Raw genomic sequence first — 13,752 nt, 5'->3', positions numbered from 1 at the left:
AGCCCCTCCCCCCCCCCACACCCCCACCCCCACCCCACCCTGCAGCCCCCCCAGGCCCTACTATAAACTAGCCCTCCCCTTCTCCTTCCCCTTCCCAGGCATGAGCACTCATCTCCTCCGCCCTCCCATGGCCGCGCCCTGTGCCTGGGACACCTCCTTCCACGAAAAGCACCAGCAGCTCTAATCCGTTCGCCTAACCTGGCTCCAATCCGCCATTGCAGCTAGCTTCCCTCTTAACCCTTCTTGTTTGTTCGAGAAGATAATTTCAAGAAGAAGGGGAGGAGAAGAGAAGATTTGGGATTTATTTGAAGAAGAGGCAGATACAGAGAGAGAGTTTTGAAGAAGGAGATGGGCAAGTACGTGGAGCTGCTGGACATGGGGGTGCGCATCGCGGCGCGGTTCCACTCCCACTGCCCGCAGACCGCGCGGCTGTACTACCACCCGCCCGCCGGCGCGCCGACCGCCGCCGGAGACGGCCGCAAGGGCGAGTCCGCGGCGGCGGCCGTGATGGCGCAGAAGAGGCAGCAGGGGTTCGAGCCCGCGGAGATCATCCTCTACACCGTCGTCTAGTCTTTGGCCAAGATTTGTTCATGAGAGGAGAGAGATGTGATGCTATCCTTTTTCCTTTTCTTTCCCATTTGTGCTGGATTGATGAGCTGAAGAGCTTGCAAAAGCTGCAAGCTGCAGTTGATCGATTATAATTTACCATGATGAGTTCCATTCATTCATTTCGGGGGGGTCTAATTGCTTTCATAATCTGATAGCACATCGCGGGTTATGTGTGTCGCATGGAATCCTTCCTCTGTTTCAGCTTGGGAACAGCAGCCCCGAATGAACGGGGACGATTTCTTCGTTCCAAAAAAATTCTGGGACTGCGCCGTGCTCATAGATTATACCCGTATAGTGGTAGGTCTGCAGGTTTCATTTCCAATTGCGCGAATTTCACGCGGCATTGCAGCAACTTGGCTGCTTGTTGGTCTTGTTGTCCTGTTCCTGTGCCGTGACGCGAAGCCAAGTGGAATCCGAGGTTGCTTCGTTCGCTCGGTGGTGGAAGACCCGGAACAGAACGGAACGAGAGGCTCCGAATCGTCGGCGGCGGCGGCGGAAGGAAGGAAGGAAGGATTCGGTGGCGGTGGTGGTCGGCGGCGTGGCCTGCCTGCCCCAGTCCCCAACTCCCCCCCACACCCGGCCCTGATTTTCTGGGGCAGGGTGAGAGGACGGACGCGAGTACTTTTCCGTTTTCGTTTTGGCTGTTTCATGTCAGCTTGTGCCATGTTCCGCGGCTGGCTGGTGAAGGGAGGCGACAGGCGTCCGTGACCATGCCCCTTTTTCCCATCTTCACCAACCGGGGAGCAGCTAACATTTTCTTAACCGAGGTTTCGTTGGAAAAGTCTCACACCTCTCGCGGTTACAAACCAATCGCTCGACCACCGCTTGGCGTCGCCGACCAACCAAGGTGAGTGCCCGGCCCATTCGGCTTTGCCGGCAACGCTCCATTTCCCTTTCCCTCCTCCTCTTCTAGGACGGTGGACGGCGGAGAAGTCCCCGCGCGCGTGCTGACCGTTCTGGTGCCGCTCCATCTTTGCGCAGGCGCCGAGTGATCAGGCCAGCGATACGGCAGCAGCATGGGCCCCGCGCGCGTGCCATCTAATGACGGTTTTATACCAAGTAATCATCTAACTAATCACTGCTTAGCTTAGCGTCAAAACTATAAAATAAAAATAACTCAGTTTTTGGTTTTTTTTGGAGCAGGATGAGGGACAGGGACGCGAGTATTTCCCCTTTTTCTTTTTTTTTCGCTGCTCCATGCCAAATTGCGCCATGTTCTGCGGCTGGGAGTAGGCAGGCGTCCGTGACATTTTTTTTCTTTTCATTTTTATTATTACCAACCAGGGGATGAGGGGAGTACTAGCACCGCAGTGCTAGGCATTCTTTAACCGGGGTTTCCACGTGAAAGGAGGTCATGGCTACAAAGTACAAAACTAATCACTCCTCCAGTCAAGGTGAGTGCGCGCGGACGCCCAGCCCATCCGGCGGTGTCGGCGTCGCTCCATTCCTCTCTTCCCTCCTTCGAGGAAATAGGTTTGGAACTCTGGGCGGTGGGCGGCGGAGGGTCCCCGCGCGCGTGCGAGGACCAGGGCACGGGCAGAGAGGTCGAAACGCGAACCCCCACGCCGTGCCGCGAGCTGACCGTTGCTGCGGCGGCTCCATCTTTCTGCAGCGTGCACCTGCATGGCCCGGCGCGGGTACCGGGTAGAGCTGAGCTAGACTCAATCGCAGACGGTGAATCCCCAACTCCGGTTTCGTGCTGAGATTTTACTGTTGGTTATTGGTCCTGTTTGTATACGCTTTTCCTAGTCACGCTTAGATTATAATCTAAGCGAAGATTTTCTCGCTTCTCGCTTTTCGCTTCTCGTAGTTCAAATCGTTGAAGCGGCTTACCACATAAGCGAGAATCAGTGGAAATAAGCAAAGCGTTTGGCGGGATTCTCGCTTATTTCCACCGATAAGCCGCTTATAAGCGGATACAAACGGGCCATTGCTGGGTCGCACCACGCTCCCCAGCGGTTTTAAGTGGGTGTTTGGATACGAGCTAGTACCAGATGCTAAACTTTAGCAGTATCATATTGTATGTTCGGATGCTAATTAGGAGGACTAAATATGAGCTAATTACAAAACTAATTGCACAGATGGAGTGTAATTTGCGAGACGAATCTATTAAGGCTAATTAATCCATCATTAGCAAATAATTACTGTAGCACCACATTGTCAAATCATGGACTAATTAGGCTTAATAGATTCGTCTCGCGAGTTTGACTCCATCTGTGCAATTAGTTTTATAATTAGATTATGTTTAATACTCCTAATTAGTATCCAAATATCCAATGTGACAGGTGCTAAAGTTTAGTAGGGAGTATCAAACACCCCGAAATAAATTGTGATTATGGCCCTTTTGTTTTATTTACAATTTCCAAATTTAATATATTTTACGGTAATAATTGCATTGTCATGAGATTTGGGTAAGGAATAAAAAGATGAGGCATCAGGCAGCAGCGATACACGATAAAAACCAATGCTTTGATGTGGAATTATATGGGTGAAACCTTTAGTTAAAAAAAAGCACATGAATTCCATTAAAATTCTGCGAGGAGCGGATCTAGGACCCGGGCTGGGTGGACTGCAGCCTGGATCCAGCCTAGGTGCTCCCTTGTATATGTATGGTAGCGGTCACTATGTCAGTCAGATAATTAAAGTCAACTAAAGAAAAAAAAATCGCCGAGACAGCGTAGCCCATGTATGAACCCGTCAACCTGCAGAACAACTTGCTGGCTCAGTTGCCTCTACCTTGTGGATGTGCCTCAGACTACCACCAATGGCGGATGCAGGATAGATTTCATCTCCTCCTCCTCTTTTTGTCATCTCACTCCTTCCAATGATCCATGGCCTTTTGTCATCTCCTTTCCAATGATCGATCCAATCCATGGCGCGTAAAGGGGGCTTGTGCTCCCTAGCCATACACATCTTTACTGGTCTCATTTATGTTCTACGCTAAGTGTTTCTTACTATTGGATGCTATATTGTTGGTGGTCTTCCTGTTGATGGAAACAGTATCGATTTCCCGCTACTCTTTCTGTTTGCTCATGAAAGCGAAAGGAAAGGAATGGAAAGGAGAGGCGCGGGTGGGACGGCGTGCGCAAGCAGCAGCAAATCTTTTGTGCGGCCGGCCGTTGCCTAAAGCTTACGCAGGCAGGCACATCCTCATACCCCCCCACCCCGCTTCCAAATATCGCGGAGCAGGAGCCGCGTCTCCATCTGGAGTCTGGGACGCACAAGCGTATTTCCCTCCGTGCGCTGCGTTTTCGCTACGCGCGACGAAGTTGTGGCCGTGTTCTTTCTTCGTTTTTCAACTCGTTGTGCCCAGCCGCGGGATTTGATTCCAGTCCGGATGAAGGGGTATCCTTTCTGCCTGAACCGCGTGGTGCGCTGCATTTGCTGGGTTGTTCAAATCTTTTTTTGGCCGCTAGTCTAGTCCACGACAGCAATGGCAGAAAAAAAAAAGAGAGGAAACGGGCAGAGCAACAAGACGTGGTTCGATTCGACAGCATATTCCCTGCTCATCCTGCTTGCCTTGTTACCGCAAGTTTTTCTCCGTTATTAGAAACTACTTAAAAATCACTCCACTTGACCGACGGGATTAAAATTCAATTGTACGTATGTGGGCAGTAGTGGCTGCACAGGGACCAGAGACGCCCATTCGTCCCTGTCGCCACTTAGTAGTTTAGCTTTTCTTTTATTTTCTTTTTTGAAAATTACTAAAAATAATTTAGCTTTTCCTAGCAAGGAGAGAGGCAGCAAAGAATGGTTGGACGGCGGAGAGTCCCCGCGCCGGCGTGGGCCCGGGGGCGGAGATCAAGCTAGCCGACCGTTGTGTCTCCGGTGGTCCCCTGCCTCCCTACGGCGTTACCGTTAAGTCCACTCCGGCGGGGCCTTTACAGCGCCGACTCCGTTTTTTTACTGCTCCGTCTCGCCACCGTCCTCGACTTTTCAGCCGCTGTTGTGTCAGCAGCAGCATGGGCCGGTGCTGGTAGCCTCTGGTCCCTGCTCGATTTCACTGCCCTCACCGACCAAAAAGTTGTTCTTCAATGCTCCAACAAGATTGTGCATTGCCCAAATCCTTTGGCGGTACGACCTTATCTGGTAGTACGCCAGCAACAGCCACAAAGACCTCGTGCCCATGTATTTTCAGGAAAATACAAAGGCCAGGGCATCTCTATCAGATACAGTACAACTTCACCGGTTGTGCTTTGACCTAACATACAGGTTCGATCAGATACACGGCTACTTCGACCCAACCTTTCAGGTTTTAGGCATACCAACCACCTATCTTGGCTAAATCTTAGCTGGTGGTTCATGCCCAAGATATGTCAGGCTGTCTGATTCTATTTCGATTTGATCGGTCTTCATGCACTTTAAACAAAGCAATACAACGAAGCATTCCTTCCTCCTAGCACTATTCTTGCTGTCAGGCGCCTATTTGCTGCAATGTTAACTGAAACCTTTTGGGCTGCATGACCATTTTGTTTACGCAGCTGTTTATATATTCAGTACCTCAGACGAGTTATTAAGACTAGCGCTAAATAATACTACTAGTCTACTACGGGTCTACCTCCTTCACAGTCCAACTCAGCTCCTTCACAGTCCAACTCAGCTCTATCTATTTTTAGTTCAAAATCATATAATATTATGGCCCGACCTTTATTGAGCCCGATCCTTAAATTTGCTAGGCTAAATTAGAGGGCCCTCTACCACCCCTAACCACTACATATTATACACATCAGTTCAAATTGATCAAGTTTACTCACCTGTGCAAAAGAACCCAGAAATGAGAAATGGTTAATCTTTTGTGCTGAACCATTTTTTCCCCATCTGCCTGAAGCCTCCCATACTTCGCTGCACAAAACTACCAAAGAAACAATAAAGTTTTTCTAGTATTTTTAAGCATATGGATTATATCATGATTGAAGAATGCATATACATCAAGTGTAGTAGGATTCTATTCAAAGGGCAGAGAGGCAGCGCACACTGTATTTTCCAGGGTGCCCCTTGAGCTCTTCAGACAAGGATAAACAACTTCTTTCTTTCTACAATAACCTGCCACCAAGAGTGCTCCACAACACAGGAATTTGACACATAATTCATGCTACGTATTGCCACTCTTACCAGGTACCAACATTGTTGTCAGTAGAAACTCTCAATTCCTAGTCGCAGTGAGGAGTTAGCACCCACAGTATTTACTACACTGTTCCATAGCTATGGCAACGGATGGGCTCAAAGAGACAAAGATAGGGTCAGTAGCCACACAATGGCTGCATTATATGTGAGATTGCCACAATCAACAGCCCGCCCTCTTCTTCATGTTCCTCCACTTGACTCTCAAGTCAGATGGGAGGCGCGTCCTGTGGAACACATCCCTGCCGTATTCTAGTATCTGAACCCAGGGAATTGGCGTGTCATCCTGTGGGGTGAATTTTGCCATTGCTTCCTGGATCAGCAACAATGAAAAGTATAAATATCAACAATTTTTTGGACATCTAACCTGGAAACACCCAGCAGGAGATGGTGCGACGGTAAAAATTTACAGCCAAGTATGATTTACCTTCAGAACTGCTTCTTCTTCTTCCGTCCAACAGAGCTTTGTGCGCCTTCCGCTTGGTGCAACAGGATTGGAGCTGCAAATACATGTGCTCAGTCATTGGAATAGCCGAATAGCAAAGGATGACACCATAATGGAGCATCTGCATATACATGAAAAGAAAGAGACTGCCACTCTCAAGAAAGCTGGCATAAATTTTATGATTCAGTCTCCTTTCTCCTTTCTAAAAACAAAAGCTGGTACATAATATTTTATCATAAGTTGTCAACACACAACAGATGGTAAAATCACGTGACCGTTCAATGCTGTTTTAAATACTGTAGCTAAATCAGCATGTATTGCAACATAATACAACTGATCATGGGTAAACAAAACTCCATCTGAATTTACATCCATGCATGAAAAATGAGGTTCACTTTCCATCATATCATCAGCATGGCAAGTTAATGTTATCTTCGAAGACTTAAGATCTTCAAAGTTCAAACCCTCTCAAGCTAATGGGAACCATATTATCCGTGATAAAAAAAAATAGTGGAAAAAGTTTGAGCAAGGACACAAGAACATTACCATTAAGAGAAAAAAGGAAGGACAAGAGAGCATTGGGACTGAACATATACCAGCACACTCCCAATATTATTCGAAACCGACCTCAGTAATGTTTAGTAAATCTAAAGAACTAAAGAAATTAGGCTTTTGGCAATATGAAAACAGCAAGTGAGAATGAAGTCAGAAAGAAGTGGTAGTTAAAGTTACACTTACTATCGCTTCTGTGGATATGCATAATTTTTTGGTCTTGACAAAGAAGGCATGTGTTGCTCCCTCTGTGCAGTTTTTCTAGAGTTACTAGATGCCACTGCCTCCTTTTCATGTAATCTTGCTTTGTTGTGTCTCATGTTACGCCAAGGGGGTGACGATCTATTGCCAGTGCCATTTGAAGATGTAGCTTCTAATTCATCAGAATCATCAGGTTGGTGAGAATTTGCAGGATCATCCTCCTTGTCAGACTCAACTTCCTGATTTTCAGGACCAATTTTTTTCTGAGATGAAGTTCTTATTTCATGGGATGAATTGTCATTACCAGCTTCTTTGCGAGCTTCTTTGTTTTCCACCTGCTGCTGTTTCTCTGTACCCTGAACTCGCTTGCAACTATTATTCTTGAGAATGGTATGTTTATTCATGGGTGCAACATCAGAATTTGGCAAAGGAAACTTCTCAGTGACTATCTGCTCAGGATAACCATTACCTGTAGCATTTATTTTCTGCTTCTTCCTCTGTCGATGAGGCTCTTCATCCCGATGAGCAAGGTTATCTGCTTCATTTTGATGGATATTTTTCCTTTTTGACAAGTCACACCTGTTTGAATGTCCCTCTCTGTTGGTAGCTCCTGGCAGAACTACAGTTGGTTGCTCATGATGTTGCTTGACCAAAGGTGTCGTGCCAAGGAAAGCAGAAAGGTTTTTCCTAGCTTCACAATATGTTTTCTTAGCTTTTTGATATGCTTCAGTGGCTTTTGTATAGAAGCATACTGGGCAGTAGAACAGGCCGGTCTCTTCAAATGTTGCTGATGAACCAAAACAGCTGTCATGAGCAGTTAGCAAACAACTGCTGCATTTCAGCAACTGACCATCTTTACCACACTTCACGCACAGATCTTGTTGAGACAAGTCCCCAAGAGAATCATTAATGTCTTGATCCTTGGTACAGAAAGGCATTTTGTCAGTCATCACCAGAAGACCAGCAGCAGCAGTCCCATGTAAACTGTCATCTGAGGAAGGGACAGATGTTTCTACAGAGGTATCCCCAAAATTTTCCTTGTTCAATATCTTCGCTGCACTTTTTCCGTATCCATCCTGAGCAGAGCTTGGAACAGAAGCACTATAACCACATTTTTGACCGTCAGTTCTGTTCTTTCCAGTATTCTCCTCAGATAAATATTTGGCTTCTGAAATTTTATCATGCAAGGTTATATTGCAGGCTTGAGACATTGGGGAAGTCTGTGCATTCGTCCCATCATTGACCGCATTATTTTCCTGGATGCTGCCATCATGTAGAGCTTGATTAACCTTGTTGATACTACTAACTTCTAGATGAGACTTGTCAACACTCTGTTGTTCAAACACCATAGCATGCTCTGTAGCATTCCCTGGCTGATGGTTAGTTTCGGATTTCCCACCTTGAATAGCACCATTGCAGCTTATAGAAGGTAAAACACTAGCAGCTTGCAGACTCAGCTCCTCATTAACATGGTCCTTTTCCACTGGCTGAATACTTGCACTGACATCATCCAGATCTTGATTTACTTTCTCACCACTTTCATGCTGCAGAGCACTCAAATGAGTTCCACTGCTGTGAGGTTCTGAAATATTGGTTGTATTCTGTTCAGTAATGAACTCAGGTTCAGATGCATTTGTGGGTAAATCATCACCGGTTCTGTCAATATCTGGATTTACTGTAGTATTCAAGGACAACTCTTCATGCCTGGGATCCTTCGATGGCAGATCGCTGGTGCTACCATCATGCGGTCTCTCACCATCGATATAGTGAGGTGGACTTGGAGATATTTCTCTATGAGATTGTGGTTGATTCATGGTAGTATGATCCTTCGTAACATGCTTGGACAATGGTTCAGTAATGCTTCCCTGCAAAGCTGCATCACAGCTAGCCGAAGCAGGCACAGTTCCAACTGAAATGTTCCCCTCCACAATAGGACTACTCTCTGGAGACTTGGCACCCAAACTAGCAGCACCTATAGAATCTTCTTGTGGAGGATCATAACGCTTACTGTCTGATGTACATGGTTGGTGAAGAACAGAAGTTGGTGCGACTGAATCCTTTTCCATACTTCTTGTGCCTGATTCATCCACTGAATTTACCAGGGCCTCTTGCTGAAGCTCCCCACTGTCTGTAGGGAGCTTAGTTTTCTCTATATTTACATGATCATGGCTGCTGCACAGGGATTGATCATTGTCAAGTTGGGTGGTGCCATTCTGCTTCAGTTGGGATGGTGGGGCCATAGACGTGATCTCTGGGTCAACTTCTTTTAGCTGAATATAAAAAAAGAAGTTTAACATACCTTATTCAACCATAATTTTGATATTAGCTTTTTAATTAACTTACCAACTCAAAAGAAGTTTCTGGTAATGTAGGTTTCTTGATGCGAATAATGTTCTGGATTTCTTGACTGAAAGGCACAAGCAAATCCTTCTCCAAGTTTCCAGAACTTCCAACCTGCAAATTTTACTCACCTATTACAAACCTCAAATCATCTAGAACTGGGAAGGGCTATATAATAAGCAAATTATAGCAGGCCTTATTTGCAATAAACAAATAGACAAACTTAGAAGCACATGATCTTTCACAATGTGAAAAGCCAATCACTCTGAATCACAAAGAGGGACTGATAAGTATTAGGCTCCACGCAGAACCAGGAAGTTTCTACACTAGATGCCCATGGACACTTATGTGATAAATGATAGGCAAGATGGCAACTGGCACCACTAGCCTTTTGCAGTAGATTAGAGCACTGAAACATTCCATCTTAAGGAGATGTGGTAACCTTTCTGACCTTCATAATCATATATGGCAAGATGTTAACTGGCACCACTAGTCTTTTGCAACAGATTGGAGCACTGAAGCAGTCCATCTTAAGGAGATGCGGTAAGCTTTCTGAACTTCGTAATCATATAAGCAGCTGAGCAGTAGCAGAACATGTCACAGCAGTCATAATGCTTCTATAATGATTGGTGCTAAGGCACCACACGTTTGGCACGCCTTAACAGGAGGAAGTACTATGGGACTTTTTTTTTTGGATGAATCAGCTATCATCGAGCATATCACTAGAATACATCAGCTTGACTAATAATAGGGTCCATCCTAGAAATATTGTGAAATTACAATATAGGCTCAGTGATCTGCTAAGGGCCGAAGCTGTCAAGCAGAGTTAGGCCTTGTTTAGTTGCTAAAATTTGGAGTACCAAAATTACTGTGCCAGCACTGTAGCACACTGTGGCGTTTCGTTTGTATTTGTGAATTATTGTCCAAACATTGACTAATTAGGCTCAAAAGATTCGTCTCGCAAAGTACAACAAAACTGTGCAATTAGTTTTTAATTTCGTCTACATTTAGTACTCCATGCATGTACCGCAAGTTTGATGTGATGGAGAATCTTCTTTTTTGCATAGTGACAAAGTTGGGATTTGGGGGTGAACTAAACAAGGGCTTACACAGAAAGTACACAGTAGTATACTATGCAACAAATCCCTGTCACTGTCATGGAATGAAAATCCTATAAAATTAATCCAAAAATGTTTCCGTTTTTTTCCCCCTTTCTTCCAACAAGTTCCGGTAATGACATTACCTAGCAAGGTAAGTTTGCAATAAGACACCCCATCCAAATTTATATCAATCCCCAAAACCAACAATCGGTAGTTTGAGATATCATGCTCTATCACCGGTGACTCTATCACTATCGCAGTGTCGCTCTACCAAGGGCCAATCCAACGTCACAAAGCAGCAATGCCGAGTTAGGAACAGTATTTATCCACTACCCCTTGGATGAAATGTCCCCAAACATGAACAGAAACAAATGCAAGCACTCCACACAACTTCTGCACTATCCGACGAAATCAGAAAGGAGAATGTGAACCGCGAGAATGCACATGGCTGCACTACATAGGAACAACGCACCTCTCCGATAAGATGAAGCAGCAAATCCTCGCAGGTCCGTGCGCCATCAGCCCTAAGCACCTTCGCCGTCGCCGCGGCATCACCCCCAGCAGCTATCACGGCCGACACCTCCTCCAGGCACCGGAGTGCGACCCGCTCCCGCGTGGCCTCCGGGGCGCCCGCGAGGGACTCCGACGAGGCGCCCACGAGCGCTGCGGACCGCCAGCAAGTCAAAAACCATCCCAAGGGGAAGAGACCGAAGCCGTCGAGGCGAACGGAAGAGGAGGTTAGGGTTCTGAGCGTCACCCTTGAGGACGGAGAAATCAAGGGCCTCGTCGCCGGCGAGGGCGTCGGCGACCCACTGGGAGGCGAAGCGGGTGGCCGTGGCGGAGGCGGGGAGGGGCGGCATTGCGGGACGCGGGGGAGTTTGAGGGGTCGAACTGCAAAAACTGCATTTCTAGACGGGGGCTCCGTACAGGAGAAGATTCGATAATGACCGACCGATCGCCTGGCGCGGATATTTGAAGTAGCTTCAAATTATAAAATCAATCTAGTTTTATTCTAAACTTAAATTTATAATTTTAAATAAATTTATAACATATATAAATATCCAAAACATTAAACTACTTTTATTGAATACAGCAGGTAGTATATATACTGGTTGTGTATTTATTTGATATCATAAATGTTAATCTATTTTTTTATAATCTTAATTAAGTTAAGTAAAATAGGCTTAGGACAATTTGAAAAGAGGGAGTGACATAAGCAGCATATAGTTTAGAGCATTGTTAAATCTCATTATTTTTTTAAATAACTGTAATACAACAAGTTCGAAGGTTCGTGAGTGTTCAGTAGATAATCTCAACACTTAGTGTTCTTTTTTTTTTACAAAAACATATATAAAATTCCATTAACCATGTTCCCATACTCTACTTTAATTTGTTATATTCTCTTGGCTCAAACTCAACATTATCACAGCTAGGGAATGAACAAAAATTAGATTATTCCTAATATTAATTCGTAGCGTGGTATTGCAGAGTATTTTGCCATTGCAGGGTATTGCAGAGTATTGCAGTGGCACTTGCCTATGTTCTTCTAGTTGCAACTCCAGCTGCATGTGTAGCAGAGTCCCAAGCATAAGCAAAGTGACTCGGCTCACTCGCGCGCCAGAAACCAAATCGCCATGGAGCTCTCCCTCACCTCACCTCCTCTTGTCTTCGTCGTCGTCGTCATGTTCTTCACTCTCCTTCTCCAGCTGCCCCGGTACCTGCGCCTCCGCGACCCTAGGAAGCAGCCTCGTGCTTATGGCCTGAAGGTGTACCCTCTCCTGGGCACGCTCCCGCACCTTGTCAGGAACCGGCACCGCTTCCTCGAGTGGTCGACCGGCGTGTTGCAGGCTTGCAGCGCAGCCCGACGTACACCATCTCCTTCGAGGCCGTCGGCTTCGGCGGCGGCGTCATCACTGCCAACACGGCCAACGTCGAGCACTTCCTCAAGACCAACTTCGGCAACTACCCAAGGGCGAGGTGACGGTGTCCATGGTCTAGGACCTGCTCGGCGGCGGCATATTCAACTCCGACGGCGACCGCTGGCTGTGGCAGCGCAAGGCCGCCTGCCACGACTTCAGCACAAGCTCACTGAGGGGCTTCGTCGGCGACGCCGTCCGGTCCGAGGCCGCCGAGCGGCTGCTGCCGCTGCTGGCCCGGGCGGCGCGCGACGGGCGTGCTGGACGTGCTCCAGCGCTTCGCGTTCGACAACATCTGCAGCGTCGCCTTCGGTGAGGACCCGGCGTGACTCTCTGACACCGACGCCGGAGAAGAGGGCGCCGCCGCGGAGTTCATGCGCGCCTTCGACGACGCGCAGAGCGCCGTCATGGCCCGACTAATGTCGCGGCCCAGGTCGCTGTGGCGGGTCAGGAGGCTGCTCAACGGAGTCTGAGAGGCGGATGCGCGCGGCGGCCGGCGAGATCCGTGCCTACGCCGCCAGGATCGTCCGCGAGCGGAGGGGGAGGATGGAGGCCGGGCAGGCGCGCGGGGACGACCTCCTGTCGCGCTTCGCCGCCGGCGGCGAGCACGGCGATGAGAGCCTCCGGGACGTGGTCACCAACTTCCTCCTCGCCAGCCGCGACGCGACGTCGTCGGCGCTGACATGGTTCTTCTGGATGGTCTCCGGCCGCCCCGACGTGGAGGACAGGATCGTGCGCGAGATCCGCGCGGCGCGCGCGTCGTCGGTATCCGCCGGCGCCGGCACAACGACGGCGCCGTTCAGCCTAGACGAGCTGCGCGGCATGCACTACCTCCACGCGGCCATCACGTAGTCCATGCGGCTGTACCCGCCGGTGGCCATCAACACGCGCCGCTGCGAGCGCGGCGAGTTCCTGCCCGACGGCACGTTCGTGGGGGGAGGGTGGCAGGTGAGCTACTCGGCGTACGCGATGGGCGCGGGTGGCGGGCGTGTGGGGGCGGGACTGCGTGGAGTTCATACCGGAGCGGTGGCTCGACGGCGGCGGCATGTTCCGGCCGGCGAGCCCGTTCAAGTATCCGGTCTTCCACACGCCGGGCCGAGGACGTGCCTCGGCAGGGAGATGGACTACGTGCAGATGAAGTCCATCGCCGCCTGCGTCCTCGAGAGGTTGACCCTCTGGTTCGCCGGCGGCGAGGGGCCGCCGGTGATCGAGCTCGCCGTGACGCTGCGGATGAAAGGTGGCCTGCCGATGCAAGTGGAGGAGAGGATGGGCTAGGCAGCAACCTACAGCCGCTACTTGTACTTGCACATGTTGTCCGTTCTAGCTCGTTGTTTTGTGCAGGGTTGGGCGGGGCCCACGATTTCAGCGACGACGAACTTGAAGGAGCCAAGCCTGTTGTGGTTCGAAAGGATTGCATGCGAAGTGCCATTTTCCCCTTACTATAGATGACAAGTACGAATATCTAATT

At 48.5% G+C, this 13,752-nt stretch overlaps 1 protein-coding gene and 1 pseudogene across 1 annotated transcript; one reads left to right on the top strand and one right to left on the bottom strand.

The window, feature by feature from the left end:
- Positions 1-5,531: 5,531 nt before the first annotated feature.
- On the bottom strand, positions 5,532-11,299 carry LOC101784911. The gene is made up of 6 exons (XM_004955635.2): positions 11,126-11,299; positions 10,841-11,031; positions 9,272-9,382; positions 6,914-9,198; positions 6,158-6,230; positions 5,532-6,043 (listed from the first exon to the last, which is right to left on the bottom strand). Exons 1-6 carry the CDS (start codon positions 11,226-11,228, stop codon positions 5,894-5,896), a joined length of 2,913 nt encoding a protein of 970 aa, XP_004955692.1. The 5' UTR covers positions 11,229-11,299; the 3' UTR covers positions 5,532-5,893.
- Positions 11,300-11,713: 414 nt separating this feature from the next.
- LOC101753463 lies at positions 11,714-13,584 on the top strand (annotated as a pseudogene).
- The last annotated feature ends 168 nt before the right edge of the window (positions 13,585-13,752 follow it).

Source organism: Setaria italica, chromosome II (assembly GCF_000263155.2).
Source record: "Setaria italica strain Yugu1 chromosome II, Setaria_italica_v2.0, whole genome shotgun sequence".
Classification (NCBI taxonomy): Eukaryota; Viridiplantae; Streptophyta; class Magnoliopsida; order Poales; family Poaceae; genus Setaria; species Setaria italica.
The sequence above is the reverse complement of the archived record's forward strand: the minus strand, read 5'-3'. Positions and strand labels throughout refer to the sequence as shown.

Bases quoted from the DNA above. Each gene is read 5' to 3' on its own strand.
- LOC101784911 (XM_004955635.2), bottom strand. From the start codon at position 11,228: ATGCCGCCCCTCCCCGCCTCCGCCACGGCCACCCGCTTCGCCTCCCAG. The intron at 11,032-11,125 runs GTGACGCTCAGA...GGCGGTCCGCAG, and splicing joins TGATTTCTCCGTCCTCAAGG to CGCTCGTGGGCGCCTCGTCG. The intron at 6,231-6,913 runs GTAAGTGTAACT...ATGTATTTGCAG, and splicing joins GCATATCCACAGAAGCGATA to CTCCAATCCTGTTGCACCAA.